Raw genomic sequence first — 19,395 nt, 5'->3', positions numbered from 1 at the left:
TTTCTTTTTAGTTATTGGCCGGGTGACCATTTTTATGGTTGTTTATTTTCCATGAAGTACATAATTTTATTGTTTTTTTTTTCTCTTTCTTTTTTAAGGATTTTTTTTTGCTATACTTGTAGTAGCTACATTCGCTCGGTTGGAAACGAGTGATGATTAGCGCTTAAGTGTATTGATGCCTCTTGCCTTTTTCCTCTCTCCCTTGCTAAACTGTTGTTCAGCTTGGTAGAGGAGTTTTGTCTGAGGGTCTAATTACTAAATCCGTGAAAGAAAGACCTTTCAAAGGTTTTTTAAAGAAAAGATTTTCGGTAGGACTTTTTAAGAAAAAAAAAACCTTCACAAAATTCCTCTTGAGAAGATCTTCTAAATGTTTTCTATGAAAATGACTCCTTTGAAAGATCCTCTATGGAAAGAAGACCTTCATCGAGTGTTCTTCTGTGAAATAAGTTTGATTTTCTTCTAGAAAAAGATGTAGTTCGAAAGATTTCCTATCGAAAGAAGAGCCTTCTATGGAAAGAAAACCTTCAAAGAGTCTGTTTTAAAATTATTCCTTCTAAAAGTCTTCTTTAAGAGATTTTCATCTGTGAGGCCTTTTGAAAGGTCTCATATCGAAAAAAAACGCTTTCGGAAAGTCTTCTTTGGAAAGACAACCTTCAAGCTCAATCCTCCCCCTCGCCTCTGGAAAAAAGAGCAGAGCAGAACTTACCCTAAAAGCATTTTCAAATAAGCGCGTGTGCACAGGACCTGCCTGTGGGGGGAAACTGGAACGTGTCTCTGTCGTTTGTGGAATTACCGGTTTAGGACGTGGCGTTAATCTGGGTAATATTCTATTCGTGGTTACATCCGCTGGCGTTGCTATTCTTAGGGGAGGTATTTGAGTATCCGTCGATGTGTTAAGGGCTGGAGTGCTTGATGCCAATGTTGTGGACGTTGTGTCCAAGGCCGGGGTACCAACAATATCATTGTGAAGATTGCTATTTAAATTTACCCCTGAAAGTCCCGCCAATGGTGGTGGTGTGGTTAGTCTCAGAGGATTAATGGAATTTTGCAATGGAAGCAATGGCGCTGCCATTGATGTGTTAGTACTGGCCACAACTCGTGTGCTATTATTGGTTACGGTAATGGGTGAACTTGTTATCGTCCTAATGGCAGGTATTGTGTTGGCCGAAGTTGCCGTAGAGCTGAAGGAATTATTGCCCACTGAATGAGTCAACATTATCAGGGGTGTTGAAAGACTTCCTGCCGTCCCCGAAACGGAGACCGTAACGGGATTGTGACGAGCCATGGAATTAAAAGTTTGACTCGAATGAGATATGGTTTTGGAAACAGCTGTGAGGGGTGGCACGGGTATTGGAGACATAATGCTGCGTGTGGTGGAGGCTATGTCCACAGGTATTGTGACCATGGTATTACTGGATATGGATCTTGCAATGCATGTCTCTGGATTGCTATTTAAATTGATTTGCTTGGGGTTAAGCATGTCCATGGCAGTTGTTGTGGAAGATGCTACAGGTTTGTCTGTGTTTCCAGACGATGTGCTGGCGGCATTCCTTGTTTGACTTTCGTTTGATGTTGAATCTGTGGCCGATAATTGTGCAAATGCCGAGGCAGGTAGAGGGCCATAGGGTACACCCTTTAATACATTACGCTTGTTGTTGCCGGTGTTGTTAACTTGCTGGGCAGTTTTCATGGAGATTTTCTGTATTGTCGTATCTCCAACCACTCGTATTTCATTGGTATTTTTGGCAACTGTTGTTGCTTCTGTCGTTGTTGCTGTAGTGGCTCTTTCTTCCGCCTCCTCATCGGAGAATAACTCCTCTTTAACACGCACCAGTAGCATGGCACCTGATGACTGTATGCCAACAACTCCTCCTCCATTGGTGGTTGTCTCCTTTTGCGGCGAATTACTTTGTGACGATAAAGTCTCCTTGGAGAAGCTTCTGGTTTGGGGGACATTTAAGGGCTTTTCAGTTGCTGCACTTGTTGCCACATTATCTGTTGAAGTATCTTTTGGAGTTGGTGGTGCTGGTGGTGGTGGTGGCTGCGTTTCTTCCTCATTATCCGACGTAACCTCCTGTTTGATTTCCACAAAAGGAACCAAACCCTTGAGTATAATATTGACCTGTTGATCCTGTTTATTTTTATCGCTACTTTTCGCTTTAGGTGTTGGCTTTTCCTTAGGCTTTTCCTTAGGAACCTTGGCAACGGGAATTAGATCATCTGGAGGTTTATTGTTTTCATCCTGGCTTTCAGCCGCTGGTTCCGGCATAGGGGTGTTGTTGTTAGCATTATTTGTTATCTTTTTAATGGTCACACCTTGTTTGTTTTTCACCAAATTCTCTACAACCTTTTGGGCCGTTGTTGTGGCCGCTGAGGGAGGAGAGGTGAGTTTTTCCTTGGCCCGGCTGGTTTCCTTTTCCAAGTCTTTGTTGTTCGGTGTGCTTGGGGCAACCACATTTGTAGCCTCTTTTGTTTGGCTGACTTTTTCCAAATTATTCCTGGGCTGAGGATCTTTTTCCAAAGCTTGAGGATCCTTCGAGGTTATTGTATTTGTTTTTATCGTCAAAATGGGTATTTTTTGTTGCTCCGTGGGCTTGGCATTATCACTGGATTTCACCTTCTCCATTTCGTTTTTCTTTTTCGCTGGCGCCGATTCATTAGAAGCTACCTCTTCAATTCTTTGCAGTTTGGGTAAATTCATTCCCCGGGTATCCTCATCATCATTATCCGTATTATGATGGTCATGAGTCTTTTTACCCTCCCCTCCACCATTAAGACTATCGGATTTTCTTTTCAGAATCACAGTACCTAACTTAGACGTACGGCTATCTTCGTTGATGGTTTTCGATATGACCTCATATTTGGCAGCCAATGTGGCTTGTTTTTCATTTAATGGCCTTTCGTCCTCTTGCACTGCGATATTGGCCGGACAAGGTTTTCTTTTCTTGGAACTGCCATGGCTATCCTCGCCAAGGGCCACCACCACATCATGCTGCTGCTGTTGTTGTTGCTGGGCCAAAACCAAATCCGGTGTACTCGAAGCCTTTTGCACAATCGACATATTATTATCGGCCGTGCGATAAATTTTAAACTGCAATGGCGTTTTGGTTACCAAAACCTGTTGCTGTCTCATAAATTCCTGTACCCCTGGCATCATTTCTTCCAGCTGTCGCATTACATCATTGGGATCAAAGGGTGTCTTAAAGGGGGCATATTGAAAACCACCAATTTTGTTGCGGATCTTTTCAATATGCTCCTCAACTTCTTTCATACATCCGGCCAATTCGCGGGCCGCCTTTTTACCCGTTTGCGTATTGGGATCTTGTTCGGAGTAGAGAAAACAATCCTTTGCCGATACAAAGGCCCGATCATGTTCACCAAAGAAACGAACATTAATCACTGAAGTCTGACCCATACTCATGGCCTTGGCTGGCCAATAGGGAAAACCCTTCAGTTTGGCCCACAACAACAGATGGGGTTGGGAACACACATCGACAAACCAATCGGTACGGGTATTGGCATTTAAATAACACTCGGCACAGGTTTCGATTTCAATGGCCTCCTGGCGGCAGATTTTGAGAATGTTTTTGGCACTCTGCACCAGTTTGGAGTTGTCTGTTTGGAAAAGGAAAAAAAGAGAGAAGATTTTAGAAATAAACATTCGGCATTCTATTTTGGGATACAGACACAAGAAGACTCATAAAAGAAAAAATAGGTTTTATGAAGAGAAGGGGATGAGACACTCCCCACCCTTCTCCATTTTTATTTTATATAAATTTCTCTATGTCTGATTTCCCACAAATGCCACTGATAAACTCACTTCCTGCCGATATAATATAGGCATTGTGTAACATCCATTTTGTATCATTTACAAGCTCTTCGGCACAGTGATATTCCTTGGCATTAATCTTTTCCTGCAGTGTGCCAAAATGCACAGGATTTACAATGTATTTCTTGTAGATGTTGGTCTTCTCATAGGGCATAACAAAGGTATAGTTCTGAAATGAGGAAGAGAGAAAGAAGAAATTAAAATATTTGACAAAAAAATATGGAAAAACATAAAAACTAAATTCAAGCACTTCAATACGGAGGCTATACCATGGTCGACCTCATTCCCTTCACAAGACAATGACGTATTTTGACCCTTTGTGAGGGTGGTCCCAGAAGGGGTGGACCAATACAGTCCATTTTCACAGCAGATCTTGTGTTAGTAGAAATAATGGGATGTGTGAAATATGAACCGGATGTGTATTTCGGATTTTATAATCGTTTTGGTTATTGAAAACTTTGACCTTTTGTGGAGGAGGTACCAGAAGGAATGGTCAGATCTCTACCATTTTTATAACAGATCTTGTGCTGATAGAAACATTAAGATGTGCCAAGTCTGAATGGAATCGGATATTAAATTTTTTATGAACTTCACGGATACCCAAAATTTGACCCTTTGTGGGAAAGGCACCTGATGGATTGGACCAATATATCGACCAATGTTCACACCAGACCTTGGGTTAATGAAAATATTGTGATGTGTGTAATTTTAAAACAATCGGAGTCTTACATTACATTTTATAACCTTTTATAACCTAGCACTGATGCAAATATTAGGATTTGCAAGGTTGAAGAACAATCGGATCATCCTTTCTCTTTCTGTGCAGTAAATTATTTTCTTTGAAAACGTTGACATTTTATGTGGGAGGTACCAGAAGGAGTGAACCGATACTGTCCACCTCCGAACTCGATCTAAGTTTTATAATATTATTACGATGTACCAAGTTTGGGCCAAATCGAATACTCCCCTCGAGATTTATCGTGCGCACCAGCCAGACAGAGGGCGGACGGTTATCGCTAGATCAACTCCAAATGTTCACACAGACCTAGGGTCTAAAATCGTTATTTCGATGAGGCACGTTTTGGCCATATCAAATGATATAGAGCCTCTCAAGCCATATGGTACAACTAGCCATATGACTGACGGTATAATCAAAACTAGTAGATTATCGTAGGTTCTGAAACAGGGCCATTGTCTACTCCAGTGTACAATATAATAACAAAATTTAGGACTTATAAACAATATTTTTAAATTAGGTCATAAATAATCGAGGAAAAATAATTAGTTGAGATGGCAACGCTAATGGGTCTTTTCCGCACCTTGTGAAACCTATGTTTCAAGCCATATGGTACAACTAGCCATGTGACTGACGGTTTAATCAAAACTAGTAGATCATCGCAGGTTCTGAAACAGGGCAATTGTCTACTCCAGTGTACAATATAATAACAAAATTGAGGACTTATAAACAATATTTTTAAATTAGGTCATAAATAGTCGAGGAAAAATAATTAGTTGAGATGGCAACGCTAATGGGTCCTTTTCGCACCTTGTGAAACCTATGTTGCATAAATTGGTGTCAAAATTTAAGAGCTTTCGTTTTCTACAATAATTAAGCAACTTAAAAACAATAAATTTTAAATTTTAGGATTCAAATATATGTGTCGAATATTGATAGGTCTATGGAGCAGCATAGAAGTTTGAAAATACAATTCTGACCGACCATTTCCACCAAAGTTTCTTGGTCGCATTTTTTAAATCTTTTCAGTAAAATATATAGACAAAAATTAGTAAAAACACTGTAAATGTTTATAAAAAAAGAAAAAATTGTATAAATTACTATTTTTTTTTTAAATTGGAACAATTCTATTTTAGTAAAAACTCACGAGTTATTTTGAGATTTTTTTTCCTGGGGGGACAAAGAATTTTCCAATCGATTTTTGGACTCTATTTTTATATAAAACCTCAAAAATCCAAAAAGAGCCGATTATGGGTGTCCATAAAACATATAATCATAGCTAACTCTCCAACCTGTCCAAAATGCTACAATATGTTCTTTTATCTTTCCTGGATTCAGAGATATGGGATAAGCCGATTTTGTTTCCAAAACTGTTAAACAATATTAAATGGGTTTATTGTGGACCTATCTATGTTCTTCCCAGGAAACAAACAAGAAACCTAAACTAATCTCACTCTAGTTCTACCTTAAAAAAATTACATACCCACAAACGTATTGATTCAGATGACAATATATGCATTACAATGTATGCATTTTCATATAAATACAAATATAATGTAAAGAAAACGACAGCAGTGTAGAGAAAATTAAAAAAAAAACAATAACAATTATGGGAGAGTATCATGCAAAGAGTAAAAAAGCAAACATTGAAACCACACAGAAAAAAAAAACGGGCAACGCATTCTCAGAGATTTGTGTGAATTTACCAATGGAAAAGTCTACAAAACAACCAAACATACACACAAATTGGGAGATAATAAACACACTTACAGACACAAACAAAAAGCAAGAAGAAACAAGAAGAAAAAAAACAATGAAAATGCAAAATAATAATAATGAAATGAAATGAAACAGCAATGAATAATAGCGATAAAATAACAAAAAAATATGATACACCTTGCTAGTTTACAATTATATACTATACAAACTATAGAAATAATAAAACAATACTAGCAATTACAAAATGGAAAAGAAAACAATGAATTCCATTGTTGAGTGTTCAACTCCCCTAACTTCAACATAACCTCAAAAATTGTTCAATGAGTTGCGATTCAATTGCTAATGGCTCTTGAAGTTTTTATGAGATATTTAATTAATATTTATCTAATTCATAGATACGTCGTAGGTCGATACATACCCCCTTGGCAAAACGCATACGCTTCAAAGCGAATGTCAATAATTGACTCAACAGATCCACCGACAATTCATTGCGTCGTGACCTGAAAATTCATCGAAACACGAACAATAACAGCAAACGTAGCACCAATCAGAGTGTGGTCATGATGATGTTGTTGTTGATGATGATGACAAAGTGCCAAGCGTTTAGCAGCCGAAGTGAAGCAAGTTGAGGAAGAAGAAGAAGAAGAAGACAACAAAAACTTGTTTAGTTTATTTTTATCACATTAGAAAATATTGTAAAAAAAAAGAATATGCACATTTGAAAATATACTTACTTTTTGCTACTATTCAAGATATTCTCAATCGAAGAACATTCCGTACAAATCCATGAGCTATCGATTTTCGCTTTGACACACGTTGTATGAAAGCTGCGTATACATTTATTGCAGGATATATCTACGGCGGCATCGTGACACTTCCAACAGAAACTATCAGCACCGGGCTTAGAAAATAAAAGAAAAAACAAAAATTAGGATAAAGTTGATGTTGATAAAAAGAAAATATAGAAAATATTTGACCACCCTTTTTGGTACCAAAAAATGAAAATTATATAACCCATATAAAATCTCGGATCTTTTAAAAAGAATCAAATGATTTTCTGAAAAATGTATGTGGATTCTGACCGAAATTTGTGTGGATTGCAGGAAAAATACAAATCGTGGATTTTGAAGAACAAATTACCAAAGACCTCCTCTTCGCAAAAAATCGTGAATTTTTATAAGAATAACTTTTAAGGACATTTTGGCTAAAAGTCGCGCAATTTTCAAGAAAATACTCTCAAGGACCCCCAACGGAAAATGATGGATTTTTAAAGAATCATTTCTAAAGGACTCATGAAAGAAAATCATTTACCAAAAAAAAATCAGGAGCGTCCTGGTGGAAATCGTGAGTTTTAAGGGGGGAAATTTGAAGGAACTCCTGACAAAAAATCATGAGTCTTTAAGAAAAAAAATATTTAGGAACAAAATACAACATCCTGACCGAAAGTCTTGGATTTTTAAGAAAAAATTGTCAAGGACTTCTGAGAGGTATGTATATTGAAAATTGTGGAAGAGGTGCCAGAATGCCTATATCTATCATCTTCACACCAGATCTTGCTTTAGTAAAGATGTTGGGATGCGTGATATTTGAAGAGAACCTGATGTTTATTTCGCGTTTTATTAGAGTTTTATTATTAAAGAAATTTGAACACTTTTTGTGGTAGATACCAGAAGGAGTGAGCCGATATATGCCATATTCTCATCAGATCTTGTGTTAGTACAAATATTGGGTTGTCTGAAATTTGATGAGATTCGGATACATACTTCGCACTTTATGAGCGTTTTTATTCAAAATTTTAACACCATTGTGGGGAGGTACCGGGAGGACTGAGCCGATAAATCCCATATTCACAGCAGATCTTGTGTTAGTAGAAATAATGGGATGTGTGAAATATAAAGAGAACCAGGTGCTTATTTCATATTTTAAAAACGTTTTGGTTATTCAAAACTTTGAGCCTTTGTGGGGGAGGTACCCGAAGGAATGATCCGATCTCTACCATCTTTACAACAGATCTTGTGTTGATGGAAATTTTGAGATATGCCAAGTCTGTATGGAATCGAAAGTTAATTTCGCGTTTTATGAGCCTTTTTGGGGGAGTTACCAGAAGGAGTGTATCAATATCTTAACACCTGATCTTGGATTTATAAAAATATTGGGATGTGTGAAATTTGAAGACAATCGGACTCTTACATCAGATTTTATGAGAGTTGTAATTATTCAACATTTTGACGCTTTGTGAGGGAGGTACTTGATGGAGGGGACCGATATTGTCCATTTTCTCACCTGACCTAGCACTGACTGAAATATTGTAATTCGCAAAGTTGGAGCAAAATCAGATTATTGCTTCTACAGAAAATATTTATTGATTTATTTATTTAATTTTTTGTTTTTTTTTTTTTTTTGAAAAATTTTTGGTGGAGGTACCTGAAGGTGTGGACGGATGTATTTCAGCTTTACACCAAACCATGGGTTAACAAAATTATTTGGATGTGTGAAATTTAAAGACAATCAGACTCCTACATCAAATATTATAAGAGTTGTAATTATTCAAAATGTTGACCCTTTATGGGGGAGGTACTTGTTGGAGTGGACCGTTATTGTCCATTTTCTCACCTGACCTTGCACTGACTCAAATATTATAATTCGCAAAGTTTGAGCAAAATCGGATAATTCTTTCTCTTTCTGTGCAGAAAATATATTTTTTTTTTTTTGAAAATTTCGACCTTTTGTGGGAGTGGATCGATATTGCCCATATCCGAATTCAATCTAAGTTTGACAAAAATGTTACGATGTACCAAATTTGGACCATAACGGATACTCCCTTCGAGAGTTATCGTGCGCACCAGCCAGCCAAACAGACGGACGGACGGACGGACATTGCTAGATCGACTCCAAATGTCCTGAAACGGATTTGGGCGTCTTGGTGGATAATCGTGAATTTTTAGGGGGGAAATTTAAGGAACTCCTGACAAAAAATCTTGAGTTTTCGGGAGGTACCTTTATCTGGTCGCTATACGAAGACGTGGACCTGCATACGAAATTTTTAGGCATAGGCTGTACTACCCATTAGCTGCCTCCATAGAACGGTGGAAGGGCATAGGTGGAGGGTATAAAAATTACGGACTTCTTTCCAAGACTTGATGCCAACAAATCTGGGATTATCTGCGTTGTCATTTTCAAAGGCATTCATGACAATGAACCACACACTTTTATATATTTTTCCAATAACTTCCTCACATTATTTCCTATTAACAAAACACCCTACTCTCGCTTACCTTCGGCGGTGGTTGCCAGACTTTCCTCAAATGATCAAGATCACCAACCTTCAATGGATGATGACTATCATCATCATTGGAAATTTCCGAATGTTCACTTAAATCATCGCCTGTCTTTAAACGTTTCGTTGATTTCTCCGTCGATTTTGAACGCGAACGACGACGATTTGATGATGACGATGATGGTACGGAGTTATCACGTGATTTCTTATCCCTCAGAGAGGGTGGTGTTGTTGTCGTGGTCATGGTCGTCGTTGTTGCGGACGGCGGTGTCGTCGATTCCGGCCCCGTAGAACGAGAACGTGTCTTACGCGGTGTATCCTGTGTCGAATTAATTATGTGTTGTAGGAATTCCCTTTGTTTTTGTACAAATTCAGAATTTTCCGAACGCATATTTGTTCTTTTAGAGGCCGCCGCCGCAGCCTGATGCTGCTGCTGCTGCTGCAGTGTTGTTAAACTCTCATCCGATGGGTATTTTTTGTCCAGCTCAAATGTCGCTGAAGAATTGCTATTTTCACTGCTATTCATACTTTTGCTGCGTGAAGTTGTTCGTTGTCGACGCCATGCCCCATCGCGGGACGTTTCATCATCTTCATCTAGGCCCTTGATTGGTATAAAACGACGTTTATGGCGATGATGATGAGTTTCCCCCTCATCGGTGGGCAGTTTTTCATGTGACGAGTTGTTGCTGCGCGAGGTGTATGAATGATCATTGGATGTTGTTGTTGTTGTACTAACATTTGGACTGCTGTTGTTGAGTGTGGCGGCGGTGGTGGTGTTATTGGAATTATTTAAATTCTTCACCTTGGCATTTCGTGTCCTTTCCATCATGGCTTCGGTAACGAATTTCTTAATAATTTTCGATTCGTTTTGGGTCTGTTGCAATGCCACATATTCCCGCGACAATGGGGTACTGGTACGTATTTGTGGATGATTTTGTTGTTGCTGCTGTTGTGGGTGTGGTGATGGCGTCATGGACTGTTTTTCTTCGCAGGAAGTATTGGAGACGCTGGTCGGTGAATGTTGAGCAAAACTTTGCACCAACTTTTTCGCCGTGGAAATTTTTATTTTCTTTATTAGCCCACTGTCATCTTGAACGATGCGCGGTGCTGACCACGAATATGATAGGGGATTTTGTCGGCCGGCACCGCTTTCATTGTTACTGTGCTCTACAGTAATTGTGGATGGATAGTTGTGTGGTGAATCGACTAACTCTTTGTTGTTGTAGTTGTTAATGCCCTCCGAAATGTCTGTAGGTTCCACATTCTGTGTGGAACTATCAACATACTGAACAGATGTGGGTATATCATCCTCATCTATGTTTTCATTTGGGTTGCTTTTTTCCATAATTCGATTTATTTTGATTTTCCTGCAAAAAAAAATGTGTGTGGGATAAGAAAGTATAACTAATCAAAATCATAGCCCATTAATGTATTCAACCTATAAACTATTTCGACAATATATTCATAAAAAGAATTTCAGACAATTGAAAACAAAGACCCTAGACTCTGTTCCTGGACTTTGTTTATTATACCCCCAGCCATGTGGCTAGAGAGTGTTTATATCATTTGATGCGGCTAAACGTGTCTCATCGAAATAAAGGTTTTAGATCCTAGGTCTTTTTGAAACAAATCCGTTTCAGGACATTTGGAGTCGATCTAGCGATGTCCCTTCGTCCATCCGTCCGCCCATCTGTCTGGCTGATTAGTGCGCACGATAACTCTCGAAGGGAGTATCCGATTTTACCCAAACTTGGTACATCGTAATATTATTGTCAAACTTAGATCGAGTTCGGAGAAGGGCATTGTTGGTCCACTTCTTCTCGTACCTCCCCCACAAAAGTTCAAAATTTTCAAAGAAGCTGATTTACTGCACAGAATGAGAAAGGATAATTCGGCTTTGCTCCAACTTTGTAAATACCAATATTTACAAAGGCCAGGTGCGAAAATGGACAATATCGGTTCATTACTTCATGTACCTTCCCCACAAAGGGTCATAATTTTGAATAATTATAACTCTTATAAAATTAGATATAAGAGTCCGATTGCCTTTAAGTTCCACATATCACAATATTTTTATTAACCCAAGGTCTGGTTTGAAAATTGAATATATCGGTCCACACCTTCTGGTACCTCCCAAACAAAGGGTCGAAATTTTGAATATCCATGAAGCTCTTAAAATTAACATTCGATTCCATTCAAATTTGGTACATTTCAATATATATACATATAAGATCCGTTAAAAAATGTCAACATTCTGAATAACAAAGGGTCAACATTTTGAATAACAAAAATGATCATAAAGTCCCAAATAAAGTTCCGATTCTCTTCAAATTACACACATCCCAATATTTTTCTTAACCTAAGGTCTGGTGTAAAAATGGAATATATCGGTCCACTCCTTCTGGTACCTCCCCCTCAAAGGTTCAAAATTTTCAATTTTCATGAAGCTCATAAAACGCGAAATTATCATCCGATTTCATTCAGACTTGGTATAGCTCAATATTTTCATCAACACAAGGTCTTCTAAAAATATGGTAGAGATCTGACCATTCTTTCTGGTACCTTCCCCACAAAGGGTCAAAATTTTGAATAACAAAACTGATTATAAAATCCCAAATAAACTTCCGATTCTCTTCAAGTTACACACATAACAATATTTTTATTAACCCAAGGTCTGGTGTCACGATGGAATATATCGGTCCAATCCTTCTGGTACCTCCCCCACAAAGGGGTCAAAACTTTTGAATAACAAAAACGATCATAAAATCCGAAATAACCATCCGATTCTCTTTGTATTTCACACATCCCATTATTTTTATTAACACAAGGTCTGGTATGAAGATAGAATATATCGATCCACTCCTTCAGGCACCTCCCCCACAAAGGGTCAACATTATTGCGTATCCATGAAGCTCATAAAACGGGAAATTATCATCCGATTCAATTCAGACTTGGTACAGCCTAATATTTCCATCAACACAAGATCTGTTGTAAAGATAGTAGAAATCGGACCATTACTACTGGTACCTCCCCCACGAAGGGTTAAACTTTTGAATAACAAAAACTATCATATAATCCGAAATAAGCATCCGATTCTCTTTATATTTCACACATCCCATTATTTTTATTAACACAAGGTCTGGTGTGAAGATGGGATATATCGGTCAACACCTTTTGGTACCTCCACCACAAAGGGTCAACATTATTGCGTATCCATGAAGCTCATAAAACGGGAAATTATCATCCGATTTCATTCAGAATTGGTACATTTCAATATTTCTATCAATGCAAGATCCGTTTAAAAATGTGGTAGAGATCGGACCATTCCTTATGCTACCTTCCCCACAAAGGGGTCAACATTTTGAATAACAAAAACGATTATAAAATTCGAAATAAGCATCCGATTGTCTTCAAATTTCACACATAACAATATTTAAACCAATATTATTAAACCAAGGTCTGGTGTGACGATATGTCACGTTATTGTATTTATATCAGTCTTAGGTCCGATACGAATTGGTAAATATTGGCCCATTGCTTTGGAACCTCTCCCATAAAGGGTCAACAGTTTGAATAGTCATAACTCAAGCCTGGGGATATACATCTGTCGGCAAATCCGACTGATACTATTTAACTTGTTTATATTAAGCTAGGTTCAGATGAGTCCATAACAGCTAAGCACAATTAAGGTCTTAAGTTAGGGTCTGTACTTTCATAGCATGCTCGCTAGAAGTAGTTTGCACGCGATTGCCTTAAGAATGTTGCACAGTGCAATTTTAATTTCTTCACAGAGGAGCGAAAATACATATCGGCTCGGCCGAACGTTAAGCCATTTTAATTTATGTTAACCAAATCGCTATAATCGCAGATAATTTCCTCCCGAGTGCTTAGTCTAGACTCTATGAATCAAAATAGTAATTTTCATAAATGAATACACTTTCCGAGAATAAAAATACAAATTTTACTTACATAAGCTTTCCGTTGATGTGAGTTCCCAGTTCGTATTATTCTTACTGTGATGCGTTGGCTTGTTCGGAACTGTAAAAAACAGAAAGAAAGAAAATAAATTAAACTAAAATTTCATGTTTTGAGAACGAAAAAAAAAAATGAAAGGAAAAACGAATGAATGCTTGCCAGAGCTCTGGGCAACTTCGTACATTATTTGATTCGTCGTGTACTCTCGGGGTATGATTGGTATGTTGTGGTGGATTCGTGGTCTTTGATTTGTGCATAACTATTCGAGATTTTTTTGTTAGTTTTTGTTTTCATCTACTTTAGCTCATATATCTATCTTCCATCAAAAACAACATCAACATTTCTACTGCGGCTGGTTAGTTGGCGTAATTAAACAAAATCAAAAAATATATCTTAAAAAATTTACAAAGAATCACATACCAGACATACATTATAAGTCGTGTAAGACAAAACGAAGAAAGCCCCACGGATAACAACAAACCGATGATGAAGCCAGCCAACACAAAATACGCAAAAAAAAAAAACAATGCAAAATAAAACAAATAGTACTACTATATGGTTGCTGATTTCAATAACAGTGTAGAGTAGAGTAGAGCAAAGCAAAGAATCACAATTACGTTACGACGACGAAGAGAAGGCCAGCAGCGAAGAATAATACTAAAAAGCACATACTAACCGATTGACTGACTGAAATCCACACATAGTCCATGGTATGAACATTTGCCGAAGCTCAAAATACCGAACTAACCAGACAGCCAGCCAACCACATGGCAAATTTGTGTCGTTAAATAGAGAGAGGGAGAGAGCTAATAACAAATAATAGTCTCCCTCAGTGATGCCAACATTTTGAGAGCTAAAAGCGTAATTAAAAACCAGAAAAGCGTAAATGGCGTAAAAATTTTGCTTAAAAAAGCGTAAAAAGCGCTATGTATTTTTTCTAACCAAAATTGTCAATAAAACACTTTTTTTAAACTAAATACTGTCTTATTCAAAAATTAAAAAATTAAACAAACGTTGTTTTTATAAAAACAACAATAAAGAGATAAAGCCTGACCATTTTGCAACAACAAAATAAACATTTCATGTATATAAGCGCATACATATTTTTAAACAAGTAAAAAAGCAGTAAGTTCGGCCGGGCCGAACTTTGAATACCCTCCACCATTTAAAACGAATTAGGAAATTTACAAAAAAAATCCATTAAAAATTCTGTTAAAATCTACAAAAATACCCAATATCGGAAGATGCCGATATATTGAGGATATACGATATTGTGGACCTTACCGACAATTCTATTTCAGGGGTAAAGTACTCACAAAGAACTCCTTGTGTAGAATTGCAGACAATTCCATTGAAAAATGTGTCTTAAATCAACAACAACATATATAAATATTTCATGTATATAAGTGCATACATATTTTTAAAAAAATATGATATATTAGGAACATTTTACATGTGGTTAAAACTTGCAGACATACACATTTTTACAAACAATTATGTTCACCCATAAAACCCATAGCTTCAAATTCAGTTGAAGTTTTGTAAACTCGTACAACAAAGCAGCCATGTATAAACTTACGTTTTTTTCTCGTTCATTTCACTTTTCCTTCAATTGGTTTATAATACACAAAATTCTTCATTTTATTATGGTTTATTAAAAAAGAGTAAACAAAAGAACTTCAATGACAGGAATGACACGTAAAGAATTTGTAAAGAACTTGCGACAAGTAGATGTCATACTATCAAAATATTCGAATGTATAAACATTGTTATATTTAAAAATCTAAAACGCGCTAAAAGCACCAACAGAAAAGATGAAAAGCGTAGGTACAGTGCTTTTTTTTCGTTTCGCGCTATGCCCACTATTTTGGCGTTTTAGGGGGTCTAAAAAGCACCATAAATAGCGCGAAAAGCACTAAGTTGGCATCGCTGGTCTCCCTTCTGTGGTGTCTCTCTCTCTCGATGTTTTTGTTTTGTTTTGAAAAGAGAACAAATGCAAAAGAATGTGTTGTGCATCTTGGATTTCTAAACACACACACACTTATATTTCGACGGAACACACACAAACATGACCTCCTATTTGGGGTACACAAAAAAGTGGGAGTTATACATACCCTGCAGGGAAATAAATTGGTTTAAAACTAATTTAAAATTAGTTAAAAAAAACCACAACTAGTTATTTTTTTGATTTATTTCCTTTACGCCAACTAACTATTTTAACATGGGGATGAGCTAGGCAGTGGACAATTGTCCATTCCTGCATTACTTTGAAACTAAATATAAACTAGTTACTTTGAAACTAACTATAAACCAATTACTTTTAAGCCAATTTTTAGTCAGTTAAAAAATATGTTAAAAAAGTTCAGAAAGTTATTTTTTTATTTATTTATTTATTTATTTATTTTTTTTTTTTTTTTGTTAATCAAATTCTTTATTTTCTATTTGAAGGAGGAGTGCTATTTTCAGATACCCTGGCTGCACTGTTTTTCTAAGCATATGTACTTGTGTATTAAGGTTAGCAGCACTAGCTTGTATTATTGTACGTTGCATTTATATCGAAGTATTTTTGGAAATGTACTATGCGAATTATTGCAAAGTAGTTTGATATAACCAATCATCTTTGTTTTTTAGGGCTGTTTTTTCTCTAGAGAACTTATATGTGTTTTGTTTTTGCAATTTATTTTCGTTTTGGTTTTTGAAGTGGTTGATATTCAGATGACTTTTCAACTAATTTGTAGTTAGTTGTAGAATAATGTATTTATAACTAACGATTTTCTCAACTAGTTGAAAAAAGTCTGGCAGGGTATGATTTGATTTTTGTGGAGACTTTTTTATTCGAAGAAAATTGAAAATCATTTGTGCCACAGATATGAGGGGATAGAACTATATGTTTATATGATTTATGAACCTGTTCGGCGGTGTAATATTTGTTATAGAAAGTTGTGAGGGACAAAAGTTATCAATAATTTATTATCTGATATTCCCTATTTAAGAATTAACGTATAATTTTGGACATGGTCTGCCTGAGAAAAATAAAACTGAGAAAAACGTTGGTGTTTCTATCTTCCACCTACCAAATAGTCTATGTCTCTTGTTGCATAACATGAGACATCTGCATAGTAGGCGTGCAATAGTCTCTACCTCTTCTTCATCTTCATAAGATCTACAAAAGTCAGGAACTCTGTTATCCCATCTTTCAGGTCAGATATTGAATACTACAGCAGTCGCAAGTCAGTATGCCTAACATGACTTTTAGATCAAAACCACAAAGTGAAAAAATGAAACTTGTTTTTCTCCTCAAGATTACCAGGCAGACATAATAGCTGACATTACAGATTTAACAGTGTCATCGGTAGAACAATCGACTGCTTTCGTTGCAGTGCCTGCTTGGGTGTTACCGTGAGAGTCATACCAACCATCATATGGTGGATACAACTACCCTACCCAGGGGTGTCAGGAAAGACATACATGATCTATAGAGGGAGATCCAACGCTATAAGAGAGAACCGCTAGATCAAGCACTCATATCGATGCAGTCGCACATGCTATCAGTAATAACAGGATAAATGCCGTCATCGGAGTCCACCACTCATCCATTGCAGCTGAAAAACGTCAGCTGCCTAGACAAACCAGGTTAGTTTGGCGCAATTGCGTTCGAGATGGTGCAGTCGTCTCAATTCGTATTGGGCGCGAATTGACGAATATGTGCGTGACGTCTGCCCGGCGTGTGATACCGGCTCGCACAATACGCTGCACCTCTTTAATTGAACCGCCAAATTTACCCAACTTACTCCAGAAGATCTCTGGTTGCAGCCCATTAAGGTAGCGGAATTTTTAAACCTGTAGCTACTGCTACAACAACAACTGAGATCCGCCACAAACTAATTGATCAGCCATTTAATTTCCCGCTATGCTGCTGATAAATTAACCAATGGGCTCGGCAGAGCCAAATTCGAGGATTTAAAATGCTTCGATTTCATCATCTACCTAGCAGCCATTTTGGTGGCCTGCAGTTTCATAGATTGGAACTCAGCACCGGTTTGGAAGTTGGAACCTCCAGCTCTGCCTTTTTTGAAGAGGGTTTCATGAAGAGCATTCTTGCAGTCAGAAAGAGATCTCGATTTTATTCAACTCGACTTGATAGCTTTGAGGGCAGCATGACTATCGACACATAGCCACTGGTGCTGTTTTGCAGAATTCTCTTACCAGTTCGGCGGACTTCTTGATTGCAATAATTTCCGCCTGAAAACGTTGCAAGTCATTTTCTTCACCTAGGGTTGCTGCTCCTCAGTGGACTGCATCCTCTTTACAGTCACTGGCTGCTTTCTTTAGCGAGATAACTTTATGTCACTCGCTTTAGCCTTCATTGAAGCTGTATAAGTTCGATACGTTCCACCACAACTTTCCAATACTCGTCAATCACGGATGCTGATTGGCACACTGGCATCTCCTCTACAATTCCCTTGACGGATACCGTAGTGAGCGGATATTGGTTGTTGGCGGTAGGCTCACCTTGCTCTCATTGAAAGTAGTTGCACAGACATGGGACCCTCAGCGGTCACTCAGAACCTTTGCGTTCACTTGTCTGCATTTGCATATGTATTAGAAATAGACAAGGGATCCTCTGCGATCACTTAGAACCTCTGCGTACACTTGTCTCGTAGAAACGAAAGCGAACACACACGGCCTCTGTCGCCACCCCAATTACTGAAGGTAATTTGTCCTTTAGAAAAGAAAGAATCACCAATAAAACCATGGACCTAATCCTTGTGTTTTATTTCTTGCATTTGTCTTTCTTTTTATCCTACACCACACACGCGTATCACCCGCACCTCACCAAATCACTCAACTACACAACTCACACCTCTCATCATAATAACTCTGGGGAGTTTTTGTTCTTGCCGCTATGCGAAGCCTTTCCCCCCACTCCCCTGAGTTAAACAGTAGCTATCTATGCCCTTTCCACCTGTTGTTTCAGCGCCTTCTCCATTGTAAGGGTTGCGTTTATGTATCAACTGATTGGCTCGGCGGAGCCAATTTCAAGGGCCCTTTTTTTTACTATACTCGATGTACCGGCTCCAGTTTAAACATACCGAGATATTTGGCGCACGAAGAGAGATTCAGTACTGGCAGGTAATGCCTGGAAGAATACTGACATGTCCTCTTTATTTAGGGAATTTAAATGTGCATATCGTGGGACGGTTTCATTGGCCGGTGGAAGGCCGTAATTAATGCCAAAGGTGACCAAATTCGAACAAATCTACACTTATTCTAAAATTTGATGCTATTTCCGACATTTGATTTAATAAACAACAACAACAAAATGAATTGAGTGACTAATGATTATAGATAGATTTAGAAGGGCTTTAACTTTCTTTGGGCCCATGGCATGTTAATGGAAACAAATAAGATTTACTAAAAATTTAGGTATTTCAATTATATAGCCAAAAATACGCCCCAATAATTATTAATTTAGGCAACCAAATATAATGTTCCTACACATGGAGAATGTATACACATTTGAGATTCAAACAGTGAATTATAAAATCCATATTCCGATGATTCATCTTCGACGGAAATGTCTGTTGATTTGGTTAATATCCGACTTTATTCAAAGATAAAACTTGAACTTCTAACACCTTAAAATAATCATTCCATTTATTTTCACTCCTGAGCTCAGCAACAAATTTGAGCATGAAATTTGTGGTGGAGGCTTTTACGTCGACAAAAGGGATTGAATGATTAATGAATGACCTGATAAATGTATAAGTGGTTTTAACTTTCTGTGGGCCCGTGGCATATTAATAAAATGGAATCTGCTTCAATAACAATTTAATTATTTAAAATACATAACCTAAA

The 19,395-nt window shown here is 37.5% G+C and overlaps 1 protein-coding gene across 7 annotated transcripts in view; it reads right to left on the bottom strand.

Moving 5' to 3' along the window:
• LOC101894357 (MYND-type zinc finger-containing chromatin reader Zmynd8) overlaps positions 1-19,395 on the bottom strand; it is a 35,815-nt gene that overhangs the window by 14,846 nt on the left and 1,574 nt on the right. For 3 of the 7 annotated variants that reach the window (XM_005191477.4, XM_011297570.3, XM_011297571.3), the window contains 6 exons: positions 13,531-13,599; positions 9,560-10,928; positions 7,019-7,185; positions 6,703-6,784; positions 3,821-3,998; positions 707-3,615 (listed from right to left, as the gene is read on the bottom strand). In XM_005191477.4, coding sequence (XP_005191534.1) covers positions 707-3,615; positions 3,821-3,998; positions 6,703-6,784; positions 7,019-7,185; positions 9,560-10,928; positions 13,531-13,532 — 4,707 coding nt within the window. In that variant the 5' untranslated portion in view covers positions 13,533-13,599. Of the gene's footprint in view, positions 1-706; positions 3,616-3,820; positions 3,999-6,702; positions 6,785-7,018; positions 7,186-9,559; positions 10,929-13,530; positions 13,600-13,718; positions 13,809-13,956; positions 14,011-14,212; positions 14,414-19,395 lie in introns of those variants that run through there. The other 4 variants (XM_059123348.1, XM_005191478.4, XM_059123350.1 and 1 more) reach the window with 4 other exon arrangements.

The sequence above is a fragment of the Musca domestica genome, unplaced genomic scaffold (genome assembly GCF_030504385.1).
Source record: "Musca domestica strain aabys unplaced genomic scaffold, Musca_domestica.polishedcontigs.V.1.1 24, whole genome shotgun sequence".
NCBI lineage: Eukaryota > Metazoa > Arthropoda > Insecta > Diptera > Muscidae > Musca > Musca domestica.
Note: the sequence above shows the minus strand (reverse complement) of the source record. Positions and strands in the feature narration are given on the sequence as shown.